Source organism: Microtus ochrogaster, unplaced genomic scaffold (genome assembly GCF_000317375.1).
Source record: "Microtus ochrogaster isolate Prairie Vole_2 unplaced genomic scaffold, MicOch1.0 UNK12, whole genome shotgun sequence".
Classification (NCBI taxonomy): Eukaryota; Metazoa; Chordata; class Mammalia; order Rodentia; family Cricetidae; genus Microtus; species Microtus ochrogaster.
This window is the reverse complement of record NW_004949110.1, coordinates 5,836,787-5,864,492: the sequence shown is the minus strand read 5'-3', so window position 1 is coordinate 5,864,492 and position 27,706 is coordinate 5,836,787. Positions and strand designations below refer to the sequence as shown.

General features: G+C 35.6%; 1 protein-coding gene across 1 annotated transcript in view; it reads right to left on the bottom strand.

Annotated features, from left to right (window-relative positions):
- Atr (ATR serine/threonine kinase) overlaps positions 1 to 27,706 on the bottom strand; it is a 105,181-nt gene that overhangs the window by 75,802 nt on the left and 1,673 nt on the right. The window contains exons 2-18 of the mRNA XM_013353571.2: positions 24,656 to 24,747; positions 23,243 to 23,392; positions 21,915 to 22,792; positions 20,859 to 21,016; positions 19,968 to 20,159; positions 18,192 to 18,382; positions 17,500 to 17,652; positions 14,553 to 14,745; positions 14,050 to 14,306; positions 13,147 to 13,337; positions 12,948 to 13,048; positions 12,500 to 12,671; positions 11,457 to 11,627; positions 8,946 to 9,140; positions 6,436 to 6,621; positions 3,347 to 3,439; positions 1,424 to 1,554 (exon numbers count right to left, since the gene is read on the bottom strand). Coding sequence (XP_013209025.1) covers positions 1,424 to 1,554; positions 3,347 to 3,439; positions 6,436 to 6,621; positions 8,946 to 9,140; positions 11,457 to 11,627; positions 12,500 to 12,671; positions 12,948 to 13,048; positions 13,147 to 13,337; positions 14,050 to 14,306; positions 14,553 to 14,745; positions 17,500 to 17,652; positions 18,192 to 18,382; positions 19,968 to 20,159; positions 20,859 to 21,016; positions 21,915 to 22,792; positions 23,243 to 23,392; positions 24,656 to 24,747 — 3,504 coding nt within the window. The remainder of the gene's footprint in view (positions 1 to 1,423; positions 1,555 to 3,346; positions 3,440 to 6,435; positions 6,622 to 8,945; positions 9,141 to 11,456; positions 11,628 to 12,499; positions 12,672 to 12,947; positions 13,049 to 13,146; positions 13,338 to 14,049; positions 14,307 to 14,552; positions 14,746 to 17,499; positions 17,653 to 18,191; positions 18,383 to 19,967; positions 20,160 to 20,858; positions 21,017 to 21,914; positions 22,793 to 23,242; positions 23,393 to 24,655; positions 24,748 to 27,706) is intronic.

Genomic DNA, 27,706 nt, shown 5'->3' with positions numbered 1-27,706 from the left:
CAACCGGTCTCAGTAAGTTAGGCTTCCTTCATCTGCGTTGCTCTCAGCGTACTTACATTCCAAGCTCCCATAGAACTCTGTACTCTGAGCACTCAACAGCTTTATAGCTCAAAGCTCAGATGTTACCACACTCCTCCCCAAAAATCAGTGGTCAGGTGTGTCACAACAATGATTCATGCCGTGATTCTGGTACCGTTTAGAATTTGTATTGTTGTAATAAAACAACAGCTTTTAATTCTCAGGTTAAAGTCTATCAGTGAAGTCAGGGCTGGAACTCAAGCAAAACAGGAAGCTGGAGGTGGAAACTGACACAGAGTCATAGAGGAATACTGCTTACTAGATTGCTTCTTATAGCTTGCTTGGTGTACTTTCTTCTATTGTCCAGAACCATTCACCTTGGGGTGGTACAACCCCATATGGGATGGGCTCACAGACATCAATCAAGAAAATGTGACTGTAGGCTTCTACACAGGCTGATGTCTTGGGAACATTTTCTCAATTGTGATTACCTCTTCTCAAATAACTCTAGCTTGTATCAAGTTGACATAAAACTAGCCAGCATACTTCACCCAGCTCTTTCATCTTCCATAGTTCCTAGGCTAGCCTGGAATTTTCTGTGTGGGCAGAGCTGGAATTATAAGGGATACCACCACATCTGTCTTTGTTTTCTTTTGGCCATACTGCTACTTTGGATTCCTGGTTTCTGGAATTACAGGCCTGGACCAATATACCAGTCTTTAATTTTATTTGTTTGTTTTAAGCAGAGTGCTACCCAGGCTGGCCTCAAGTTTAACTTGATGTAGGATAGTGATGACCTTGAACTCCTGATGAAAAGGTGAAAATGTTGTGAGTGGCAGACAGAGGAATATGACTGTCTAAACTACTTGAAGCATAGAAGAGCCTAAGTTAAGGCTAGACACTGGATACTGAGTTATTTATACTGTTGGGAATTTGGCTTTGATTTGTTCAGATTGTGACTGTACATAAGTATGTAACATATTTTTGATTTTATAGAAGCCCACTGTTAAGAGACTTTGAAATTTTAGAGAGATTTAAATATTTTACAGAAATTAAACTTTTAAAGTTAGAATTTAAATTTTAAAATTGGAATTTTAAAGACTGGGACTTTTAAAAAGTTAGACTGTTTTATTTTTTTTTAATTTATTTATTTATTAAAGATTTCCATCTTTTCCCCGTAGACTGTTTTATATGTGACATTAACCATACCATAAGGTTATGACTTAATAAGTGATGTGTTTGTGTGTCAAGTTGACAAGGGGTCAATTGTACTGGCTAGTTTAATGTCAACTTGATGCATAAACTATAGTTATTTAGGAAGAAAGCACCAGATCAGTCTGTGGTAAGAACTCATTAGTGTTTCCTAGAAATACAAGAAAACATATCAACTAAGACAGTCACTTACCTGCAACATAATTCAGGAAAATCATCCTTGAATCTAAGGCCAGTTCTCAGTGTGGTCATCATTTTTACTCTCACAGAACTAACATGTTTGGGTCCCATCAACTTCATCAAAGACATCAAACTACTCAAGGCCTACAAAAAAATTAGTAGTTAAAAACAGAACTTAGAAACAAGATGCCAGAACTTAAAAGTTATTTATAAAATTTAAACAGATTGCTTAACAATGGACAGTAATGGTTTTAATGATCATAAATTCAAGATGTTCTGAATTTAACACAATAAACAGCTGCTGGATATACTTAGAATAGAAACAGAATGAGGACTGCATCAATAGTTCTAGGTTCTAATGAATGAGTAAAGAAAGTCTCCAATCAATCTTATGTATGTACTTAGAAGTTACTATTTCTGTGTTGAAACATATCATGTTCAAGCAATTTAGGAGAAAACGGTTTATTTGGCTTATGCTTCCACATCACTGTTCATCACTGAAGGGAGTCAGGACAGTAACTCAAAACAGGGCAGGAACCTGGAGGCAGGTTCTGAAGCAGAGGCCATGAGGGGTGCTTCTTTCTATAGCACCAGGACCACAAAGCCCCAGGGATGGCCCTACTCACAACAGGCTGGGCCCTCCCTCATGGATCACTAATTAAGAAAATGCCCTACAGGCTTGCCTACAGCCTGATCTTTTGAAGGTATTTTCTAAATTGAGGCTCTCTCCTCTCCAATGATTCTACCTAAGTTGACATAAAACTAGTAACACATGTATCTAAACATGTAAGCTCTTTATAGTTTATAGCATTAAAATTCCACTTTCCTTAACGTCATTTATTCTCTCATTTGGCATTAATGTTTTGGGAAGCCATATAGATAAAATCGAAGTTACTGAAAATTTACTAGTTAACACTGAAATAACAGGCACTGACTTAAAATTTATAGCAAATTTTTCTATGTCTTACATGGATCCTTAAAGTTATCCGAAGGGAAGAGTATACTAAAATAAAAGCTGTAACTGGGCTAGCAAGATGACTCCCAAGGTAAAGGCTTTGCTGCCAAGCCTATAACGAAGTTCTAGTGCTAGGATCCATATAGTGGAAGGAGTGTACTAACTACTGCATATTGTCCCCTGGCCTCTACATGAGCACTGTTGCACACTAATGTTAACACACATGCATACTAAAAACAGAAATACCAACATCAGACTCAGGTGAACCATAAAATTAAATTATACAACAGATGTTCAAGCTCTCAGTTACTGCTGTTTTATGTCTTCCACTGGGTTAGATATTATGATGGTATGGGCCTGCAGCCATTAGTATTATTATTACCTGACAAGTATAAAGCTAGATGAACAAGGTGGCCGTCATAATCCCAGCACACAGGAGGCCAAGGCAGAAAGACTACCATAAATTCAAAGGCACCCTGAGCTATAACAACAATCGCATAAAGTTAACTTGGGTGAATGTTCTTTGAATCTAGAATCAAGCTGTGACTGAAGTTACATTATCTTTGTATTTAGTTACAGAGCCGACAAATTCTTCAGACCAGTTTAAGTTGGGTTTCCTATTTGTCATCGTCAGTGAAAGCTGGGACAGTTTCTATTTTTACAATGTCTAAAAAACAAATATTTGATATTCAGTGATAAATATCAAACGTTTGGTTGCTTCTCTTGCAACCAAAGTTTGTTGCAAGTCTCACACTTAGGCTGGTTAGAGCTCATTATGTAGCCCACACTGGCATTGAACTCTCAGTTATTCTTTCAGCCTCTGTCTTCCACATGCTGAAATTACAGGGTGAGCTACCACACCCAGCTTGTTCAATGACTTTTTATATTTGAATGTTTGTAACCAGAAACAGAACTATGTTCCCTGAATATTCAACATAAATTTTATTCTAGGCTCCTTTGATTTCAGATACCACTACTTACCATTTTCTTATCTTCAATGCCAACACTGGAGCTCAGTAATTGCATATTAAAAAAGGCCAGAATGCCCAACAATTTTGGTTGCAAATAATCAGCCTATGGATTGAAAAAAAAAGATATTATATGTTTTATATATAAAGTATCTCTCTTCTTTCTCTCTGAATTGGAGATTTATAACAGAACTCCTACTGGGCAGCTTTCTACCAATGAACTGTATCAGGCACATAAAACAGCAAGACAAACAGCTAGTGAAAGGTGGTAACTGAAACATGTTCCAAGGTAGCAAAGCTTACTGTTGAGGTGGCTGATTCAGATTCTTTTGGGATTATAGTCTCTGATAAGTGCAGAAGAGGAAGACTCTACTAGTGTACAGTGAGCAGGAGTTAGGTATCTATGCTACTTGTCTTTTTAGCATACAGAAACTTACCAAGCAAAGAAACTGGGGCTTGTTTTTCAAGCTCCAATTCACTTTTTGGTTTTGAACTTTTTTTTTAAATCATCAATAATTTTTTTTAGATTAGCAAAGTATTGGGTTTAATCATAGCATCTCCATAATATGTGTTTTGTAAATTTCTTATTTGGATTGAAATTAAACTTTAGCATAATAAATCATAATTTCCTAATTATATGGTTCTAGTCTATGTTCTTAAATAAAATATAGGTATAGGTGGCACTCAAATCTACATAAATATTCAAATTTTAAAGTCCCTGGCATCCAGACAAATAGTATGTATATCTGCCATTCAGCAAATATATGTGTTTCTATTCTATTATGCTAGGTAATGTGTTTAAGATAAACACTAATACACAAGGCAAATTTGTAGGAGGCACTGAATAAATTCACACATAAATATGGTTGTGATAAGGGCAATAAGAAAATAAACATGAACATGTGGTAGAAACTGGAAAAATGAATTTAGTTAGGGGTGATAAGAAAACTTTGAAGAGTGAAAAACATCCAGGAAATTATTATTGTAAGTACAGAGACCATCTAAAGCCAACAGTTACAAATTTTAAAAGACAAAGCAAATAGAGCTAAAGCAGTGAAAGGGAGAGTTTAACAAAAGGAGGGTGGAAAGGCACACTGCCACATATGGTCTTACAGATTTATTGTGAAGAGCTTATACATTATTTTCAGGCAAATGGGTAGATAATGGTATAAAATACCACTGCCCAAAGCAGGGAAGATTTGGGGAAACAAATCAGGGAAGAATAATAAAAACTTCTTTGGAGTCTAGGGTTCCACCTAGACAGCTCAACATAAGGCAGTTGCTATGGTAGATGACAACCTGACATGGGCTAAGGTCATCTGAGAGGAGGTAATCTCAAGAAAACACTTCCATCAGAGTGGGCTGTAAGCAAGCATGCAGACCATTTTATTTTTTTAAAAAGATTGATGAGGTAAAGCCCAACTATTGTGGGCTGAGCCACCCCTGGTCTGGTAGTCTTGGGTTCTATAAGAAAGCAGGCTGAGCAAGCCATGGGGAACAACCAAGTAAGCGGACACTCTTACATCTGCATCAGCTCCTGCCTCCAAGATCCTGCCCTGCTTGAGTTCCTGTCCTGATTTCCTATGATGAAGAACTATAAATAAATGCTTTCCTCCCCAAGTTTCTTTATGATGTTTCATCATGTCAGAGGTAACAACCCTAACTAAGATACTTGCCTAGCACGAACAAAGCTCTAGGTTTGATCCCCAGTACTGCAAACTGGATTCCTTGAAATTCCCTTTGAGAACATATAATGGTATATTATTTGTGTTTTAATAAATAAAGTTTGCCTGAAGATCAGTGCAAAGCTGCCACACTAGACAGTCATACAGGCCAGGCAGTGGTGGCACATGCCTTTAATCCCAGCAGCCACACTAGTTAGTCACAGAGGCTGGATGATGGTGGTGCATGCCTTTAAACCCAGCACTAGAGAGGAATGTAAGACAGGAGGAGACAGGTATCAATCTCAATCTGAGGATTAGTAGAGGCAGGATCACCCTTTTTTTGTCTGATCCTTGTTAGAGGTAAGAGCTCTCTAGCAGTGTGGCTGCGTTGCTTTTCTGATCTTCAGCTGGAACCCCAATATCTTTCTCTGGGTTTTTATTCGTGCAACAAGAACTAGCATGATTCACTAAATATATTTTCAGATAAACAGTTTTGTCCATGCCATCTATTTCCTTCTAGGATCTAACCTATATAAACCCCAAAGTTCAAAGTTCACAGTTTAAAAGTTAGAACTGAAACATAAACAATGGAATCACCAAAATCATCCTATCAAAGCAAGAGATCAAATGAGATTACGATGAGAGGGTGGAGCCAATTACATTATTCCAAATCATTCCAATACAAAAAGAATAAAGCTGAAAAATAAAGAGAAAAGAGAATGCTGTATGCCTTGGCACAAGCCTGTAATCCCAGAAGTCAGCAACTAGAGGCAGAAAGACAGGGGGTTCAAGGCCATTCTCAAATATGTAGGGACTTTGAGGTAAACCTGGATTTTATGAGATCCTGTCTTAGAACTAACATGTAAGCCAACAACAACAGAAGCAGAACACATAAAAAAGGAAAGCACATCTTTCTTTTACCCTAACAATGGATTTAATTTAGCTTGCTTCATCAAGAATTAGCTCTAAGAAGAAACAAGATGTGGGGAAAAGCTGTAAATATATTTTAATGCATATTTGGCAACTAGGGAAGAGAAATAAACCTTGTTTACTTAAATGAAAATATGAATCATGCCAGGTGTGGTGCTGTATGCCTTTAATCCCAACACCCATAGGGAGATCTCTGAGAGTTTGAGGCCAGTTAGGTCTACAAAGTGAGTTCTAGGTCAGCCAGGGTAATATAGGGGAACCTCTAAAGGGGGGGGGGGGGGACGACGAGGACTTAGGAAAAAATAAAATCCTAGGAATCACCTGGAAATCCACATTTTCAAGATACATATACAGCTTACATTTCTGTGACTATTCAACTTTAACCTTTTTCTAAAAGAAAGATCTTAATTAAAACTACAGAGAAATTAGAAAATAGGGGTGACAAGTTTCCTCAGCTTCTTAAGTAGGCTACAAAATGGACAAAAACTAAAAAAACCAGATACCTTACCATCAGTTCAGGTGATGTGATATCTCGTGGTCCCTGATATGGATCATCACTAGATGCAAATGAGGCAAGTATTGACAAACCGTTGAAAACCTGTTGATAATGTTCTCCAATACGTAGCAATAATTCATTGTGCAATCCTTGAAAATCTTGTCTTAAGAGACTCCCCAGCTCAATTTCTGTTTCATTCTAAAGATATTAAAAATTATTTTTCTCATATTAGCATCTAAAAATACACTGATTTTTAACATGTTATTTGTAAATCAAGGTCTAGGTAAGATAGCATAGCTTACTAATAGAACTAAGACATTGGCAAAGAATTCTAATCTTGTTCTTTTCTGATAGTTCTCTCCCATGAGCTGTATGTAATGAAGAAAAGTGACCAGACTTAATTTTGAAAAAAACTGGAAAAAGCCCTATGTTTGCCTAAAGTCTTTTCACACCAGCAACACAGTATTTACAGATGCATAAACCCTGTGATCGTGCTACACAACAGGCTTTTGGTCAGAATGTTGGAGTTTAAATTCTAGTTGTCATTTATAGGTTGTCCTGTGATTTGGACAAGTTAGCTAATCTAACCCCTCACTGCCTTAGTTTATCATCTGTAAAGAGAAACAATGGTTGAACATTTCTAATTAAAACTCAAATACCAATTCTTTCGTAGACTGTCATGATAGCAGAAGCAGAATTTTTTTTTTTGGTTTTTCGAGACAGGGTTTCTCTGTAGCTTTGGAGCCTGTCCTGGAACTCCCTTGGTAGACCAGGCTGGCCTCGAACTCACAGAGATCCGCCTGTCTCTGCCTTCCAAGTGCTGGGATTACAGGCGTGTGCCACCACCGCCCGGCAGAAGCAGAATTTTTTTTTTTTTTTTTTTTGGTTTTTCGAGACAGGGTTTCTCTGTGGCTTTGGAGCCTGTCCTGGCACTAGCTCTGTAGACCAGGCTGGTCTCGAACTCACAGAGATCCGCCTGCCTCTGCCTCCCGAGTGCTGGGATTAAAGGCGTGCGCCACCATCGCCCGGCTAGAAGCAGAATTTTTTATACTTGACTTTATTTGATTGGTTGCAGTAAAATGTAGGCACCTTGAAAATATTTTATGAAAACTGTACTTTTTTCTTTTCTTATTTTGATTTTCAAGACAAGGTTTCTCTGTATAACAGCATTAGCTGTCCTGAAACTCACTTTGTAGACCAGGCTGGCCTCTAACTCATAGAGATCCACCTATCTCTACCTCCCAAGTGCTGGGATTAAAGGTGTGTATCACCACACTCAGCTGGGCTGTACATTTAAGATATGTATAAAACATGAATGAATTCTGTGTCTAGACTTTGGTCTTATCCTCAAGATATCTCATTACGTATATGCAAATATTTCAAAATGCGAAAAAAAAAAGAGAAAAATCTGAAATCTAGTCTTAAGCATTTTTTTGCAAGAAATAAGATGTACAAGAAATAAGACCTCTATCTTGTCAAATATCTGAAATGACCCGGATGTATGTGGACAGAGAAGCTTCTGACATAAAGTATATACACCATAAATATTATCATTCTGTCTCCATAACATATGGTTAAATTCTTGAGATAAATGAAAACAAATTGATAGTCATTAGTTCTCAAGTGAAAAAGAGATCTGCTGTCCTCTTAGAGAAAAATAAAATTAAGACTTTCTATTTCCACAGTCTTATATTCCTCAAAGACATCGTTAATGTAAAATAAAAAAAGCCCAAGCTACAATTTTAAGCTTAAAAACTAGCAAGACATGCAAACCTAACAGTCTACACCCATAATGAAATGAGAGAATAAAGTCCCAAAAGTTGTTCTCTGATCTATACATGCACAATGGTCCATATGCACCCACGCATTGTCTCTCTTACACACACACACACTCACTCACTCTAAAATTTAAGATTGATTTATTTTATTTCCATACCTACAGTGTTTTGCCTACATGTTTATATGTGTACATGGATGCTTGGTGCCACAGAAGTTAGAAGATGGTATCAGATCCTGGACCTGGAGTTACAGGAAGATCTGCCATGTGGGTACTGAGAACTGAACCCAGGTCTTCTACTAGAACAAGTGCTGTTAACCACTAAGTCATCTCTCCAGACCCACTAAATTATTAATTATTTAAAAAGTAGGAAAAATTATAGTCAAATTATAATCAGAGTAGCAAGTAACTAAACCAAATACAGGCATAGAGTTAAATGTAGCTGTCTCTTCCTATAACTACTTGTATATTATGAGGTAACTTGTAACTGTAATCAGTTCCAAATTACTAAAATAATGTACCTAATCCATGAAAGGATGACTATTCTATTCCATTATGGTAAATGATCAGAGAAAATATCAAAATAATTCTATTTAGAATTCTCCCAAGACAATGATTATTTAACATATTTATACATATTCTTGTGCTATAAATTATTGTCCTTTCTACATTACAATGATAAAATAGTTTTTCAAAAAATGCTAATCTAAACAAAACAATAAAACACACACAAATAGTTAAATACCTTCAAATAATGAAGGGCACGTTCTAATTCATCTTTGGTACAAGAACAAACCAAATGAGAAAAAATATATTTGAAGTTATTTATTAAAATCTCTCGACGATTAACATTTAATTGTTTTCCTATAGTTCGAATGAGAGCAGAAGCTGCAGGGCTTGCTTTCGCAGCAAGATCAGGCAGTAGAACTTGTAATGTCCTCTGAAAAAGAGCACAATAATTATCAAAAAGTACATTTGTCTGGGTAATAAACTGTTTAAACAAACTGTCCACAAAAACATTCTTTGACACCACAGGGAGTTATACATGAATTCATACTTGTATTCAACCTTGCCATTTACTCACTTGACTATAATAAATACAATGGTATATATTACTATGACTCAGGTCCTATATATAAAGCAATGAACAAAACAAGCAAGAACCAACAGCATAGAGCTTCTATTGTATGCATTAAGAGATAGTGAACAATAAGGAATGAAGATTGGATCAATTCTTCATTTCTATTACATTGTATGTAACTCAAAAGAAGCAAATTTTTCATGAGTATGTTGTTAAAAAGATGCACGATCTAAAGTAAAGGTTGTCAGTCTGGCGTATCCTTTCCTACATTTAGAGAATAAGCATATAAACAATAGCCATAAATAAAAACTTAAAAATTTTTTTAGGGCTGGATGGCTCAGCGGTTAAAACCACTGACTACTCTTCTAGAAAACCTGGGTTCAATTTCCAGCACCCACACGGCAGCTCATAGTTGTCCGTAATTCCAGTTCCAGGGGACCCAACACCTTCACCCAGACATACATGCAGAAAAAAATACCAATGTATATAACATTAAAAGAAAAGTTTTTATAATTTTTTGTTTGTTTTTGAGATAGGGCTTCTCTATGTAGCTTTGGAGCCTTTCCTGGAACTCATTCTGTAGAGCAGGCTGGCCTTAAACTCACATAGATCCACCTGCCTCTGCCTCCCAAATACTGGGATTAGAGTGCCACCACCGCCCAGCTAAAAAAAAGTTTTCTTTAAAAAAAAAAAATTAGATTATAGAATTGATGCTGCAACATTACAGAAAACAGTTAAATATATCTAACATCCAATACTGCAATAAATCTACTTTCATTTTTGGTCTATTTCTTTTAAGATCTAATTCATTAAATTCACACAAAATCCAAAGTTAAAATAATTATAATTTTGTTTACTTATTCTATACATATATAAAAAATACAACTACATGTATGCCATTATTCTAAACATGGAATGTGACAATTAACAAGATCCAGCCCTTGCCTAAGTGGTGTGACATCAAGAGATTCAGGCAGGAGGACAGCACATTTGAGGCCAGTCTGTGCTACAGAACAACAAAAGAAACAAAACAAATAAGTCAGCCTTCACAGACATACTTTATGTTATTCCTTTTAACATAGTTATATTTAGATTAACATGGTTATTTTTAAGATTAAGATGGCTCTTAGACATTTAGTTTCTTCTCAGTTTTATATTGCCAATGGGTAATGTTGCAATAAACATCTATGAGTTTTGATGTAATTAATGAGTAATAAGGCATGAATATCTTTGTGATTCTTATAATATACCATCCCACTTTCTTTGTATATATAACCAATTTATGAGCAATATAAGTTTGTTAAAATTAAAATAATATTATGGGGAAAACCGCTGTACAAACTGTTATCACTATTTATCAGACTGACAATACACTGACTTTGGGGCAAAAACGAGAAAATAATATGTTCCATCATCCTTCAAGCCTTATGCCTAATGAATTCCACAGGCTTCCTAAGCCATGCCATGTTGCAAAGCCTGACATCTGAAATCATAACAAATCATACCATCAATTCTGTATTTCATAATTCAACTTCTTAAAGGTAAATATTAGTTTTTCAATAACCAGTAGAACTCAGGATGGTACTAAAAACAAAGACTCACAATAGTTAACTTGAATATGGTATCAATGAGTATGATACATAAAACAGTAAATAAAGATATACATAAATTTAAGTTTTACTGTGCAAGCAATAATTTCTTCAAAGTAAAAAGAAATAGACAATTAGGGACTAGGTTAATAGCTCAGGTGCCACGTAAGCATGAAGACCTGTGTTCAATCCCCAGAAAAAGACTGGGCATGGTGACACATTTGTAATTCCACTGTCTCTTAATGCATCAGAGAGAGGGAGATATTAAAGGCTTACTGGTAGTCAGTCATTCAAACTTACCTGGCAAACTCCAGGGTATTGTGACTACTGACCCTGTCCTAAACACACACACACACACACACACACACACACACACACACACACACACACACACACAGCAACAACAGTCAAGACTGTCCTCTAACCTACAGACACATTCATGCACACACACAAAATTTTCAAGATTTTGAAAATCTTGGGTCCATATGGTCTTTAATGTACTTGTAAGGTTTTCTTTAAAAACAAACAAATGAAATATTTAATTAAAAACTTCAAATAAATCAATTAAACATACACTGCAACTTACACTGAGGAAACGATTAAGATCAGGAAAGTCAAAAACATTGGCAATTTCTGACAAGGTATTTAAAGCCATTTCTCTGTGGTGAACTACATCTTGCTTTCGCATCTCAGCAGTCTGGCAAGGCGTACCTGGGAGTGCTGCTATCTGACTGGAGTGGAGAGATTCTACCAAAAACTAAAGCAAGAATACTCTTTTTAGTTTTCAAACAAGGAAGGCATTCTAACCCCATCTCTCTGCCCACCAGCTAATACTTTTCAAGCTAGCATGAGAGTAGTATCCAGTTCCACACTGCCAGAGTTACTCATTCAATTCTTGCAATAATTTTAATGAAGTGAATTTTGTCATAATCTCCATTTTACAGAAAAGCAACCAGACTTAGTTAAGAAACTTTAATATCATGCTAAGGATTATATCAGAAACACAGGGTAAACCACTATTTTAACCTGGTCTAACTTTTCAGTCATTGATTAATATACCTTTTTGAAAAAAAGTGTCATGTTGGCAATATCAAGATATAAAAAAGTTTAGCATCACTAACCAGGCTAAAAAATGATGACTCTCTAAAGCTTATCAAGAATAGTAATTTTACAAATTATTGTAAGATGATATTCCTTATCATTTATAACCCGTATCTTCAGACCAATATACTTAAATACAAATGGCAGCAATTCAGTTCTAAATAAATATAATCTTAAAAATAATTCTTTAAAACAAACAAGATAAGACTTACACACATGTTTCTCTCTTTTGGATTTTTTTTTTCCAAGACAGGGTTTCTCTGGCAGTAGCCCTGGCTGTCCTTGAACTCACTCTGTAGACCAGGCTGACCTTGAACTCACAGAAATCCAACTGCCTCTGCCTCCCAAGTGCTAGGATTAAAGGCATGCGCCACCACTGCCCATCTGCATGTTGTTTTTCTTAAGCCCAGTATGGATTTAAGAGACTATACCAACTCAGCTTTCCAAGGAAAGTAATTTTGGTTTCTACTTCTTTTTCAATGCCTGCAAAATGTTGCTATTATCTAAAGGCTGAATGCTGGCTTTCACCTGACAGATGGGTTTCTTATATTGGCTGAAAAAGTTTTGCAGTTTAACACTTTTAGCTGCAACGAGTGCTCGAATCTCTGTGTACGCTGCTCCTGAGACAGACGCTGACTTAGACAACAAACAATGTAGTAAGTGCAAGAGTGCAAAAGGTATCAAATCTCCTTTTGCTGCCCTGAAAATAAAAACACAGGTATACATAAGGTTAATGTCTCAGAAACTAATGCAGATCCACATAAATATATGCTGAATCATATTCTTCTATAATATACATCTCATATCACCATTTACTCTTTTTCCCCCAGTGCTGAGGAACGAATCCAGGCTTTTGTGTACAGCAGGCAAGTATTCCACCACTGAACTACATCTCCAGCCCTCACTGTCTCTAATGCTAAGCAAATAAGACAGTAAGAAAAATAGTAAGTTTCATTTTAAACACTGTCAAACGTACCTTCCAATGTCCCCTGTTGTAAGAATCAAGGTATCCTTTAGTTCGTTATTTCTTGATATTTGGGCATGTGTATATGCTTCCTTCATTCTTAAAACAAAAAGCTAGAAAAGCAAACTTTATTGATCAGAAAAGTTCTAGTGCGACATTTATAAAAACAAAATCTGTGTTTTAATTTAAATTTTAACTTAAAAATTCTAACCTCTTTTATGAATCCATCCTCAGAGTCCAACGATTCCAATATATACTTAATATTTCCACTAAAAGCAACTCTAACATCCTTGTCTGGATCTTCCATCAAATTTAATAAAGTTCCAAGAACTGCTTTTACCTCTGTTTCATCTTCTTGAAAATTAACATGTTTACAAAGATGAGGCAGATTGTCTATGAAAGCTAAAGAGAGACAATATACATTTTCTAATTTGACACATCATTTATCAAAGTTGTACTTAAAAATACTGCCAGCAAATAGGATACAGAACACAATCCCATGCTGCCTTTATGTCAATATTTAGACATACATAGCACACATATTTTAAAGAGATGAGAATTTATTAATCAATTTATTTTTGTTTAGTTTTTTTGGTCATTTTGTTTTATTGTTTGTTTTGAAACAGTTCTCACTGTGGAAACCTGGCTAACCTGGAACTCACTTTGTAGACCATGTTGGACTTGAACTCACAGAGATCCACCTACCTCTGTCTTCCAAGTGCTGGGATTAAAAAAGTCATGTGCCACTACAGCTAGCAAATTTACCAATTTACATTATTTTATACTCAATGAAGGTAATAAATGACAAATTTAAAATAAATTTAAAATAAATTCTAGAATCTAAGTTATCATTTTTAGGTCTTGTAGATCATTGTCTTAGACTTAAACTTTAATTAAAACAAAATCTTTCAACTAAGAGGGCTCTTAGATTTATCAATTTTACGGAACTTAGGGTGTTCCTATAGACACTTACCAACTATATAAAAGCTTGTGAATTAACCGCAACTTACTACTAAACACATGGATCTTCCAAGTGTGTGTGGCAATCTCAACACTCCAGCAAGTTCATACCCAATGTCACTGGAAAAGTGTTTAACCCTAATTGACCGCTCACCGAGTTTTACTGGACTAGGTGTTTTTTCTTCCAGCAAGAAAAGGAATGGCTTGCAGACAGAAGCTCGTACTTGAGAAGAAGAACATTCATGTTGAGGAGTGGCTTTCAAGTTCTTACAGAACAGGTCCACATGTTCAAAGAAAGGCTCTACTGAGGAACTCGTCAGACAAAACATGCCATCAAGAGTACAGACAAGCTGACCAAGGACAGAAGCAAATTCCTTTTTGACAATGTCAGAATCATCTTTGACTCTATCTCTGGGAAAAAAAAAAAAAAAAAAAAAAAAGAAAAAGTACTAAATCTTCCTAGTAAATATTTTGGATTAGATTTCCTTAATTTGAGACAAAGGGAAAGAAAAGATAAAACTTCAAAGGGAAAAGTATAATTTTCAAGCTAAAAGCAGTATTTGCTTTATTTACTCTGCAATAATAAGTGAGAGAGACATTCAGATTAATGGGTTATATAATCAAGTCACATATTCAAATTAAAGTCTTAATACATACATAAGCATCTTGGGAATTTGGTTACAAGAATTCTGCTGCTGCAATAAGATAAAAAATCCTTTAACACAACTAGCCCGGATTACTTCATGGGAGCTCATCAGGGCCCAATTATAAACTGCTGTTCTCCATTCAAGGAATATTTTTCTTGGAAACAGAGTCAGAAGAAACACACATTGTGACTGTGCCTGTGGAGCTAAAAAGAATAAACTTTATTAAATAAGATTTCTTTAAAAAGCTTTTATTTATTGGGGGTGGTGCACAAATGTGCCAAAACTCTTGTGAGGAAGTCAGAGGACAACTTGTGGGCGTTACTTCTTTCCTTCCACAATACAGGACCCAGGGACCAAACTTAGGACATCATGCTCAGTGGCAAGACCCTTTACACACTGAGCCACCTTGTCAGCCAGTAAGCAGTTTCTAAGAAGTTAATTTTACATGTGTGTATGCACCCATGTGTACACATGCATGCCTGTACATGTATGCTGTGAAATTAGCATTTAAAGTACATATACACTATCAAACATAATTAAATCTTCTAAGAAAATAAAGCAAGAACACTGATAAATGTTTACATACAACTTTGTGTAATTATAGAAATGCAAATTGAAAATCACATGTATCAGATTGAATAACATTAAGACAGTTTTCTCCCTGAATTTTTATTGTTCTACATAATAAGATATTTTAAACCTGGTGATGTCAAGGACTGAACACAATTCTCATATTCTACTAGCAAGAATGTAAACTGATGTATCTTTGGGGAGCAATACAACAGCACAGAATACAATATGTGGAAACTCTACAGCCTAGTAATTCCATTCCCAGGTAATTAACTTCAAATAGTGCTTTAAATAGTATGCATATGAATATCCTGATCTTTTTTGAAAATTCTGATTCTCAACCAGTATATTCTAGCAGAACATAAGATAATCTATTTCCTTTTTAAATCTTCTATCTTTATTTACTTTAACTGTATGAACGTTTTGCCTTGCATGTATGTCTGTTTGCCATGTTTATGTCTGGTCTCTATAGAGGTCAGAAGAGGGTATCAAATCTCCTGGAACAAGAGTTACAGGCAAAAGATACTCTAAGAAGTTCCCACAAGCTACACTACTGGTCTACGGGCAATAGTTCAAAGGCCTTGGGAAGATTTAGAGTTTCTTAAAAATATTCACAGACTTAAGATTGTCAGCAACTAAATTGTCTGTCAGTGCCATGATAATGCTTATTTTTTTAAAAGATTTAGTTGTATTGTTTTAAATTATGAATTGAGGTGGAGGAGTGGGACTGTGCATGTGAATGTAGGTGCCTGAGAAAGCTAGGGACATTGTACTCTCCTAGAGCTGGAGTTACAGACAGTATAAGCTGCCTGATATGATGCTGAGAACAAACTCAGGTGCTCTAGAAGAGCAAGCAACTGATGCTCTTAACCACTGGCCCACCTCTCCAGCCCAGATACTATTTGTTGTATAATTGCTTATTAATTGAAAAAATAAGAGAGAATACATGAATCATCTGAATAAATCCCATAAACACAATGCCGACCCAGTGAATCACAGGGGCACATGCCTGTAATCCCAATACTTAGGAGGATCAGAAGGTGAAGGCCAGCTTCATCAACACAGTCAAATTTGGGGCTAGCCTGTTTTATATAAAAGCCATTCTAAAAAATAAAGACAATGTTGACTAACAAAATACAGCTTGTGAAAATGAAGATAATTCTTTATATTATATAATACATATATAATAAAAGTAATAAAGCAAGGATAGTAGTTATGGCTAGGAAAAATAGAAATAAAACTAGCAAACAATCAAAGGGTTTATTTACTTATTTACTTATCTTTCATGTTTTGAGTCAGGGTCTCAATATATAGTCCAGGCTGGCCTTGAACTTGCAATTCAGTCTCCTGCTGTGGCCTCCCAAGTGCTGGAACTGAAGGCATGCACCACTGCATTCACCTCAAAGAACTCTCTCTAAATCCTTAACATTTTGTCTTTTTTTCTTTTTGTTCTGAGACATTACAAGCCTAAAGGCTGCACCATTCCATTTTTAGTGGCACTGAGGATGAAACCTGGGGCCTCTAGTCTGCTAGGTTCGAGCACTATCTACTGAACAGGTACATTCCCAGCACTAACATTTTATTTACTGAAGTAGGAAATTGGTATGTTTAGAATACTATTCTCTCCTTTTTATGTATAGTCCTAAAATATCTCATAGAATTCTTAAATGAAGATTTTTGTCATTTTTGATTTGTTTTGAAGACTTACTCGGTAGCTCAGGCTGGCCTAGAACTCATGGCAATCTTCCTGTCTCAGTCTCCTCAGTGCTGAGATGGCAGGTATGAGTCATCAAACCCAGCTCAAGATAAAGATACTTAAGTATATGTAGTGATGCTTCGTTTGTATTTTAATAAATAAAGCTTGCCTGAAGATCAGAGAGTAAAACAGCCCCAATGGTCAGCCTTACAGACTAGGCAGTGGTAAACAAACACCTTTAATCCCAGTAGCTACACTAGTTGCCATAGAAACCAGGCAGTGCATGCCTTTAATCTCAACCCTAGAAAGGACTATGAACGGGGGAAAAGACAGTTTGCAGTCACTGTCTCGTTCTGAGATTCCTGGAGGCAGGACCGCCATTTCGGAAGTCGAGGTAAGAGCCCGTGGATGGCTCTTTTGCTTTTCGGATCTTCAGGTTGAATCCCAATTTTTCTCTTTGAGTTTTTATTAATCATGCTTCAAGTATACATTTCCAATTCTGTACAGCTAGAAAGGACATAGGTATAGGACAAGCATCCCTTCTCTGTTTATATGCCAAACTCCTTTCTGTGCTCTTCGAAGTATTCTTTTAATTATTGAAAAATAAGTAATAAAGTGTTATAAATTCTACACAGAGATCAATTATGCACAATATAAGCTATATACATCAGACAATTTTGTGATTACTTACAGTAACTATCACAAACCCTCTGGCTTAATGGCAGAAGATTAGTAGCAAATGTGGTCAACTTTAGAGAGTTATCATCAGAATGGGAACAAATCCATGGAAGTGAAAGCATTCCACATAACTCTTCTAGAATAGGATCCTCAAAAGAACTTTTAACTACAGAGATAGACAAAGGACATAAATTATACCAATTCCTTCATCATATTTATTTTCAAGACTGTAAACATTGAAAACATCAAGTGGAATTATAATCAACATTGAATAAACAAGGATTCTTAAAACGAAGGGCCATAAACAATCCTCTGTTTTAACTGGGGGTGGTCTGTGGCAAACTCAGGCCTTGCACATGTTAAACAAGTACTCTAACACTGAGCTGTACTTCTAGTCCCATGCTGACGTCTGTGAGATCAATAAAATCAGATGTTATTTAAAAACATATACATCTATGCACTGTCTAAATAGATCATTGTATTCTTCAGATTTTCAAACCAAAACATTTAAACATTTCAAATCAATATCTACTCACAAAATTAATCAAAATATTACACAAATAAATGTGAAACTCAGAAAGCTTAATTAACAGAAATTTTGATAATATTCTGAATATTGTACACTTCTTCATTTAAACTTTAGGTAGAAACAGAAAGCCTACTTCTATAACGATTAAGGTTAATGTCTCACTTATTTGTACTCACCTTGCATATACATCAAAGCATCATAAATTTTTACCACGTTATCAATGACTGATTCCAGTTCAAGTTTCTGAACAGAGCCTAACAAACTCCTACAGCTCTTAAGCACTTTTGTATAAAAATCCAAAGACATCCAAGTTATCACTATTGGAGGTTTCTTCTTATATTTGTGTTGATAGTCCTTCAAATTATGGCTGCAATGAGTATATTTTTTAAAAAGATATTAGAATTAAGAATTCTTTTAGAGTCCAATATTTTTATATTTTAATGTTTTATTTTAACATTTATTATATTTTAATAAGGCCAAAATTAAATACAGAACTAACCTATAACCTTAAGTCAATTTAAAGTCAGTATGCAAACCAACCTTTTGTTTAAGTGTATTCTTTCTCTCTCTCATTTTTTTTTTTTCCAAGACAGGGTTTCTCTGTGTAGCCCTGACTGTCCTGGAACTCACTCAGTAGACCAGGCTGGCCTCAAACTCATTGGGATTTGCCTGCCTCTGCCTCCTGAGTGCTGGGATTAAAGGCATGTGCCACCATCTCCTGGCCTTAAGTGTACTCTCTTAATGTTGGTGTAAGTCACTGTTTTTTTTCTGTTGTTTGTAATATGTGTGTGATGTGAAGGAGACATACACACACACTGAGTTTAATTTTGTAGCCTAGGCCAGCCTGGTGACAATCCTCCTGTCTTAATCTCTTAAATCACTCATGATATGGGGACTGATCTAGGATCTTTGAATGTTGGCATTACCAGGCTGAAATAATGACAGAAAACATGCCTGTGTAGTTAGCGACTAATATGGCAAATGCTCTTCAGAAAAGGAGAAGAATCTAATCTATTCCTTCAATTCATCTCAAATTCTAAGTTTAGTGGCATCTGAATTAATTTATTTTTTTCCTAAAATCTCCTTTTTTATAGCTCTGTATTGGTTAGTTATGAATCAGCACAGAATGATCGATCACAAGCTGTTCTAAATTGGGACAGTAAAAGTAAGTCTTCTAAAGGTCATACTTGTTTTTTTTTTTAATAGAAAATTTACATAAAAACACTAAATAGAAAGTCTGCCTCTTCTGCATTCTAAATTTCTACTCTATTTCAAGAAATATAGTCAAATGAACATGAATTTCTGGATTGTATGTAAATATGTTCTGCTACCTTCATATTATGTATCCTTGGGATGCTATTTAGGCTTAAGAAAAAAATCTAATTTTTCTGCACTTTAACTTCTATTCAGTAAAATAGGTATAACAGCAGTTACCTCTAGGATTGACATAAAGATTAAGATGGAAGCAACTTTTAGCATATTACCTCCTTTAGCAGATACTCAGTAGAAAATTTCTTAACTATCTCACTACCAGGTTTGTGTCCTAAGATCACAAAAATCAAGTAAGTAATGAAGTTTTTTAAAATGGTAAATACAGTTCGAGACCAGCCTGGTCTACAAGAGCTAGTTCCAGGACAGGCTCCAAAACCACAGAGAAACCCTGTCTCAAAAAACCAAAAAAAAAAAAAAAAAAGGTAAATACAAATTCATTAAAGGAAGCCCACATAGAAAATTAAAACATTGGTGGGCCAGTAAGCTGATTCAGTGGGTAAAGCACTTGTCCTAAAAGCCCGATGACCTGACTTTCATCCCCGGAACCTATGTAAAAGCAGGAGACTGACTCCACAAAGTTGGTCCCCTGATCTCCACATGCATTCCATGGTATGCATGCAACCACACATACATAATAAAATACTTTAAAAAAAAAATCTTTTAACATTTCTTTTTTTTACCCATCCATGTCTTGAGGAGAACAGTGAACAGTGCAGAGAGCAGTCAGCTGTAATACAACAGTGATTCCTTCTAACTTCTCAGCAACAGAATTCTTTAGAGTACCACATTCAAGAGAAATCTGAAGGGATTCAGCTTTCTGTCTCAGTACATTCCATAATATGCTCTTTTTGTCCATATCCACATGAGTAATTCTACAAACAATTATAATTACAGTAAAAGGTATTAATATATAATACAAATGTATTTCAATCAAACAAAATATATAGTTCAGGAATGCAATGCTTACTTAGTATACATAGGCTTACATTCCAGCACAAAATTAATAAGTAAACAACTCTTTTCAAAACAAAAGAGCCAGCAAGATGGCTCAGCAGATAAAGGCACTTGCTACGAAGCCTAAGAATCTGAGTTTGATCTGAGCCACATAATGTAGAAGAGAACCCACTGACCTCTACACAGTAATTGTGGTATATACTTACATGTAGACAAGACACACACACACACCACTAATTATAATAATAAAACAAAAATTGTAATGTATTATCAACTTTTATCTACATTAGGATAGATTTAAAACAATGTTCAATTTGGCTGAACTATAGCAATTCTTTGGCTACATATAAAAAATAGTGTATTTGTTAAGATTTAAAATACAACAGAAACACAGGCTGACACTTTTCAAATACAGGCATGCAAAAACATTCAAAGAAACTATGTACATATAGATTAAATCACAGTGACTAGCAAAATATTTTAATTATTCTCATTGCCTATGTTTAGAAAGATGTTTCTAAACCAGAACACTTAACATTTTTTTAAGGTAAATAAAATTTATGAACTGTCTAAAATAAAACAGAATGAGGTCATAGTCTTCAAACTGTCTGGATAACCTTTTGGAAGAGTTGAGAGAAGAGCTGAGTCTACGTCTCTTTGGTGACACCTCATCATCATTACCGCTGAGATTTTCCTGTTGAGTTTGGCACTGAATTCCTGCGATAATTTCTATACTTTCCATTTTCAAGGCTGCATAAAATGGTCCCAACAAATACTGAGAAAACAAAAAAAAAATTTCAAATACTATCTCTTAGGAGACATGTTTACATTATTTATAAACAGAAAAATGCATTAGGTGTTAGCTACATGTTTTCTAGGAAGATAAACTATTTCTGAATTTTATAAGGAAAATCAAATATCCACATTAATCCATATTATTTTGCATTCTATCAATTAAGAATGGTTCTATAGCTTTAAAAAGGTCTACAACACATATATACTATAATCTTTCTCAAAATGCTATATAGAAATTTTTATAAGGGAATTGCTAACTTTTTCATATTACAAATCTAGCAAAACTTATAGACTAAAGTTTAAATGAAATGTGCAATGTATAAAATACTGAATCAAGTTACTACATATCTGAATATTTTATTGCCTGTCTTTTCCCACAGTCCAAACAGGATATCACTACTCATTCTAAAGTAAAATCATTCACAGATAAAAATTTCAATGATTAAATCAATTAATGCTGCTATAAACAAATATTTTACAAATTCTACTTTAAAACAATCTATTCGCCGGGCGATGGTGGCGCACGCCTTTAATCCCAGCACTCGGGAGGCAGAGGCAGGCGGATCTCTGTGAGTTCGAGACCAGCCTGGTCTACAGAGCGAGTTCCAGGACAGGCTCCAAAGCCACAGGGAAACCCTGTCTCGAAAAACCAAAAAAAAAAAAAACAAAACCCAATCTATTCCATTGGCAGTTCACTAACATAATGAAAATTTTCTGAAATGGAAGTAAAAAGTCTATAACAGGGAATGAAACCAAACGATGAAAATCATCATGCCCTCGACAAGCATCATTGTGTGAGATATTCTCTTTTCTTGTTAATAGAGCCTATACGCTTAAATGAACAAAACATGTAATGTGTAGTCTTAATATTTACTTACCCCAATATGTGTCTGAACTCCAAGAACATCTACAAGAGCTCTACAAATATTTGTCACATATATCTTCCTGACCTGTAAAGCCGATTCATATCCAGCTGGCACAAATTTAAGAAAATACTGCAGTAAATGACACAAACTTGCTTTCAGCAAATCAGACTTGAGCCGCATAAGCACACGATCTTCAAACATGACACAGAGTTTTTCCAGCAGCACATTTAAGTAGACAGGTTCAATATTTCTATAAGCCTCTGCTTCAAAGGGAAATAGTGTCTTTACCAGCTTTGACAACGGCTCTTCATACAGTTTCAATTGGTCCGCATCCATTCCCACAAGGTGTTGTAGTAATTCCAAAAATAAGCTGAAAAAAGTGCTTGCTGGCTGTGCTGGTAATCCTCCAAGCTCAAAGAGCTCAGTTAAAAGGCTAATTGCTAAAGATCTGATTTTGGGACTACCATGTTCTAGAAGAGCACAGCCTATCTGCCATAGCAACAATTCTTGTCTTCTAAAAAACACAGTTGGAACAATATGAATAAGAACCATTAATAAAGTGACTTCAATAAATTCTACATTTTGCATGTTCATGAATTGCAAAGGAGCTGGCTGCAAACATCCCAGGTATTCATCCAATCGGCTTAAAAATCGACTAACAACCACTGGCCATTCCATAATATTACCCACTGCATTTCTCTTGTGGAGATAAATTAAGTCTTCAAAAAGATAGAGTAATTCCCTTGTGAGTACGCCAAAAATAGCAGGATTCTTGCTTTTAAAAAGAAATAATAATGAGCAGATAACTTCACATATTTTCTTGTGTAACATGTGGCAGGATGGAGTTGCTGCAATCCGTAAAAGTCTTGTAATGATCCAATGACTGAATTCTTTGAAACAAACAGAAAATATATTAAATAAGCAAATATACCAGTAAGTGTGAATTCGCTAAATGCATTATGATTGATTTTTTTAAAGTATAAATCTCACTAAGAGGACAGTCTAGGTTTCCCACAAAGTACGAAGGCTGTACCTCAGAATAAAATAAGTAGCTAAAAGCTGAAAGTGGTGGTACATGTCTTTAATCCCATCACTCAGGAAGCAGGCAGATCTCTGAGTTCCAGGCCAGACTGGTCTACAAAGTGAATTCTAGACCAGCCAGTTACATAGTGATCCTAACTTAAAAACAAAACAAACAAACAAAAAACTGCTACCACATTTCCCCTCAATGTATTAGAAATATGACTTTTAGAAGTATGTGATCATGTATGAACAATATTCAGAAAAGCAGAAAAGAGATCTCATAAAACTGACAATTTACATAAAATAACACCACTTGCCAATACAACTGTCTTTGGCTTCATTTTGTCCCTGGCTTCCATTCACATTTACAAACATAAGTGGAGAAGACTTCATGATGTGCTGGATGAAATCAAGTAACATCACAGAGGTCGGCTGAGCATCAGTCTTCTTCACAAGTTCGAGAGCAACTAAGAGACAGAAGAAAAGTCATGACAAACTAAATAGAGCTTTTGTTAGAAAACTAATCTTTGGTAATCAAAACTTTTGTCCAGCAGAGTATTCATGCTAAACTGATATAGAGAAATATGAGTTTATCTAATATTCTTTTAGTATGTGTGTAGTATAAGTGTTTGTAAATGTTTGTGGATGTGTGTGAATGTATATGTGGAGGTCAGAGGTCAATGTTGAGTGTCTACCTCAATCATTTTTGAGACAAGTTCTCTCTCTGAACCTGGACTTCACCAATTTGGTTAGACTGGCTGGACCAGAAAGCTCCATTAGATATGCTCTGAGACTGCAGGTGTGCACCACGGCAGCTGGCTTTTTAAAACTGTGCTGGGGATTTAAAGGCAGGTCCTTATGCTATGCAGTCAGCTCAATGTCTCAGTCATCTTTCCAATTTTATAATTATATAATTATAATTTTATAATATTATAAAATCTTTCTAATTTTATAATACATTAATTTATTATACATCAATTCTGCAAGATGGCAGGCCTATAAGATGCCAGGCACCATGCTAAAATCTGAAGATAAAAACGAAAACAAAAGCAATAATCTGGTGAAGGAATCAAAAAAGTTAAAAATAGTAGTGAACATGGTAACTCAGGATGAAAGGAAACAGTTCTGGAAAAATATGGGGAGTAATTTCCTAGATGAGAAGTTGGCAGAGGAAAAGGCAGTGGTCAAAACAGAGGGAGCAGACACAAAACCACGTCTCCTTAAGTGCTCATAGTCCTCGTCTATTTTTTCCAGCAACCTAAAACTTTGTGGATTGAAAACAACAAAGTTTAAATGACTATGATAAATCTAAATCATACAATGTGTTGGTACCAAATTCCACTTTCCCTTTCTTTTGCTATGACAGGTTTTATTTTTGTTTTTCTTTTGTTTTGTTTGTGGCATTTGCTATATGTCTACTATCGGCAAAAGTTGTCAATAAAAAAAATCCACATGGAGTTGACCAAATGTGTTTTAAAGCACATCAAACATCTTTAGGAAGCCAGTAGAAAATCATGGTTATTAACAGAAACACAAACTTTGCTTTAAGGTCTAAATTACATATGTTTTAAGTAACAAGCAACACTGAGTAATAACTTGCTAGAATTTAGTATCTCTAACAAATATTAACTGTATAACTAAAACTGCCTAGAGGAAAAAAATGGTAGTATAAGGTTACATGGAAAACCACCTAATTCCTGAAGTTTGTGTAAGAAATAATTCCTTCTTACCAACATTTACATCTGTAAGTATTCGGTCAATGAATTGGCAGAGAATTTGTCTTGGTTTCTGTACAACGGTATTATATTCCTCTGGAGTTGCACTAAAATATAAAGAAAAGCTTGTTAGAAGAGAACAGGGAGCACTTGAGAGGCGGATCTCTTGAGTTCAAGGCCGGCCTGGCCTACGGAGCAGTTCCAGGACAGGCTCAGAGAAACCCTGTCTTGGGGGAGGGGACTGGTGGTTCCTTTTCTCTGGGCTCTAGTGGTTTGAGCCTTTAATCCCAGCACTTGGAAGGCAGAGGTAAGTGGATTCTAGTGAGTTCAAGGCCAGCCTGGTTTACGGTGTGACCTCTCCCTCCTGATAAATTCACGTAAAAAAAAATTTCAGGAGCGGCTTGGTGGAACACACCTATAATTGGAAGCTGAGGCAGGAGGCTAGCAATTCTAGGCTAGCATAGGATACTTCAGAAGGGTCTGTCTCACAAAATAAACCAACAAAAAGATTTTAATCTTTAAAAGGACTCACTTTTTAATTTGTAAGAAAGCTCTCTAAAGTTGCACTTGTCAAATGTGATTAGTTTAAGTGTTGGCATAGATGGTATTCTACTTCTTAAAAATAAAAAACTAAAGACATTAATAATTTTTGGGGGGGGTGGGTAGGTGGAAGGGTCCTAAATGCCAGCACAGGAATCTGATCTGCATATTTTAAAAATGTGCACTTAAAACGGTATTTAATACTTAAAGTGAGGTACTGGGCAGACAGCTCAGTATTAAGAGCATTGCTGCTCTTGCAGAGTTTCCAACCACCACATTGTTACAATGATCAATAAAGACAGTTCTAGGGCATCCAATGACCTCTTATGATCACTGAGGGCACCAGCACACACACATGCAAGCAGTCAAAATAAATTACACACACAAAATAAATAAATAAATAAATAAATAAACCTATAAAAGATGTCTCTATCTTTTACTGGTAATTATTGACATGGATGAAATCATATCTGGGATTTAGTGCAGAATAATATGTGCTGAGAGAAAGAAGGCTATGAAAGAGGAAATCAATATACAATTTTTTATTCTTTTGTTTTTCCTTCTTTTGTTGTATTTAAATTTTTTCATAATAAAAAGGTAACAAAATGCTAAGAAAAAATATATTTATTCTTAAGGCTTCTCAAGAAAAAGTATTAAAGAGAAATACAATGTAGCAGAGCACTGTATTTCTCTTTAATTAACCCTGAGTTCAATCAGAATTGGGGGGGAGAATGAAAAATACAATTCAACAGAACTGTTCCCTAAAATTCTGAATGAATTCAGCTTGAGCTCTGTGACTTTACATATAATCATCATAAAACAGAAAATGTAGCTAATCTGTGCTACAACCATGATGACAGTTATTCTTATAGTCAATGCAAATTTACTGAGCACAATGCACAAAAAGCTAATATTGAGAGAGCAAAAGCAGCAGCTCAGTGGAGACTTGATTAATTAGGGTAGACTATGAGGCCCTTTACCAAACAGTCAACATAAGAAGCACATATCTGGGAGAAAAGTAAAACCAGCTGAAATACTCTTTGGGGATAACTACAAGATAAATAGATACGTCTAGATCTTAAGATACATGGAGATATAATCATACAATATGTATGAGACTAAACATTGTCAATGCTACTCCAACTCATAAGCAACAAGATAGGATACTAAAGCTAATCTGGATCTGAGGAAGCTGAAGTTAAATCACCTCAGTCACACAACTCCTGTCAGTGGAAGCCTGGGATACAAATGCAACTGTAATTAATAACAACACCAGGGAAACACCTAAGCTACAGTTAGAAGAGTCACAAGGAGACACGGGAAGGCCAGACAAATAGAAATCTGAGGTTGATTCAAATGCCAATGAGATAGGAATTTCACAAAGGAAACAGAGAATAGGATCAGATCAATTTTAGAAAATATCTTTTGGGATTGTTTTGGTAGATATGATTGTAAAGTGTATACTTTTATAGCATTAAGTTCAGCACATTACCACTGCCCACGCCCAGAACCTTCCCATACTGCAACTCTACACCTTAGCAGCAGTAACTTACTATTTCCCCTTTAAGCTTCCTAGCAATATTCATTCCACTATTTTATCTCTATGGACAGGACTACTCTGGGAATCTTATATTAGTTGTGTATCATATTTATCATGTGTGACTTAGTTCATTTAGTTCTCAACCTTCCCAATACAGTTAGGACCCTTTAACACAGTTCCTTATGTTGTGGTGCCTGCCAAACATAAAATTATTTTCATTGCTACTTTATAACTGTAATTTTGCTGTTATGAATTGTAAAGTAAATATTTTTAGAGGTAGCAGTTTGCCAAAGGGATCATGACCCACAGGTCGAGAACCACTGGTTTAGTATAAAATCTATCTTGTAGCATGTTAGACTGTCTTTCCTTTTCACACTGAATAATATTCTCTATATTTATGCCACATTTGGGAGGGTTATGTCTACTTATCTGCTGGTGAACATTTGCTTCCACTATTTAGATATTGTGTGAACAGTGTAAAAAATATCTGCTCAAATCTCTGCTTTAAATTCTTTTGGGTAGGGGGCTAGAGAGATGGCTCAGAGGTTAGGAGCACTGCCTGTTCTTCTGAAGGTCCTGAGTTCAATTCCCAGCAACCACATGGTGGCTCACAACCATCTGTAATGAGATCTGGTACAGAATACAGTATATATAATAAATAAATTAATTTAAAAAATTCTCTTGGGTATATATTAAAGACACTTGCTAGATTATAGGGTAATTACGTTATTTATTCTCCTTTTTTGTAGTACCTTCATTCCATTTCCACAGGGATTTAAGTTATATCATTCTACTTTCCCCATACCTTAACCAATTTTTAAAATATATACAACAACAAGCCGGGCGGTGGTGGCGCACGCCTTTAATCCCAGCACTTGGGAGGCAGAGTCAGGTGGATCTCTGTGAGTTCGAGACCAGCCTGGTCTACAAGGGCTAGTTCCAGGACAGGCTCCAAAACCACAGAGAAACCCTGTCTCGAAAAACCA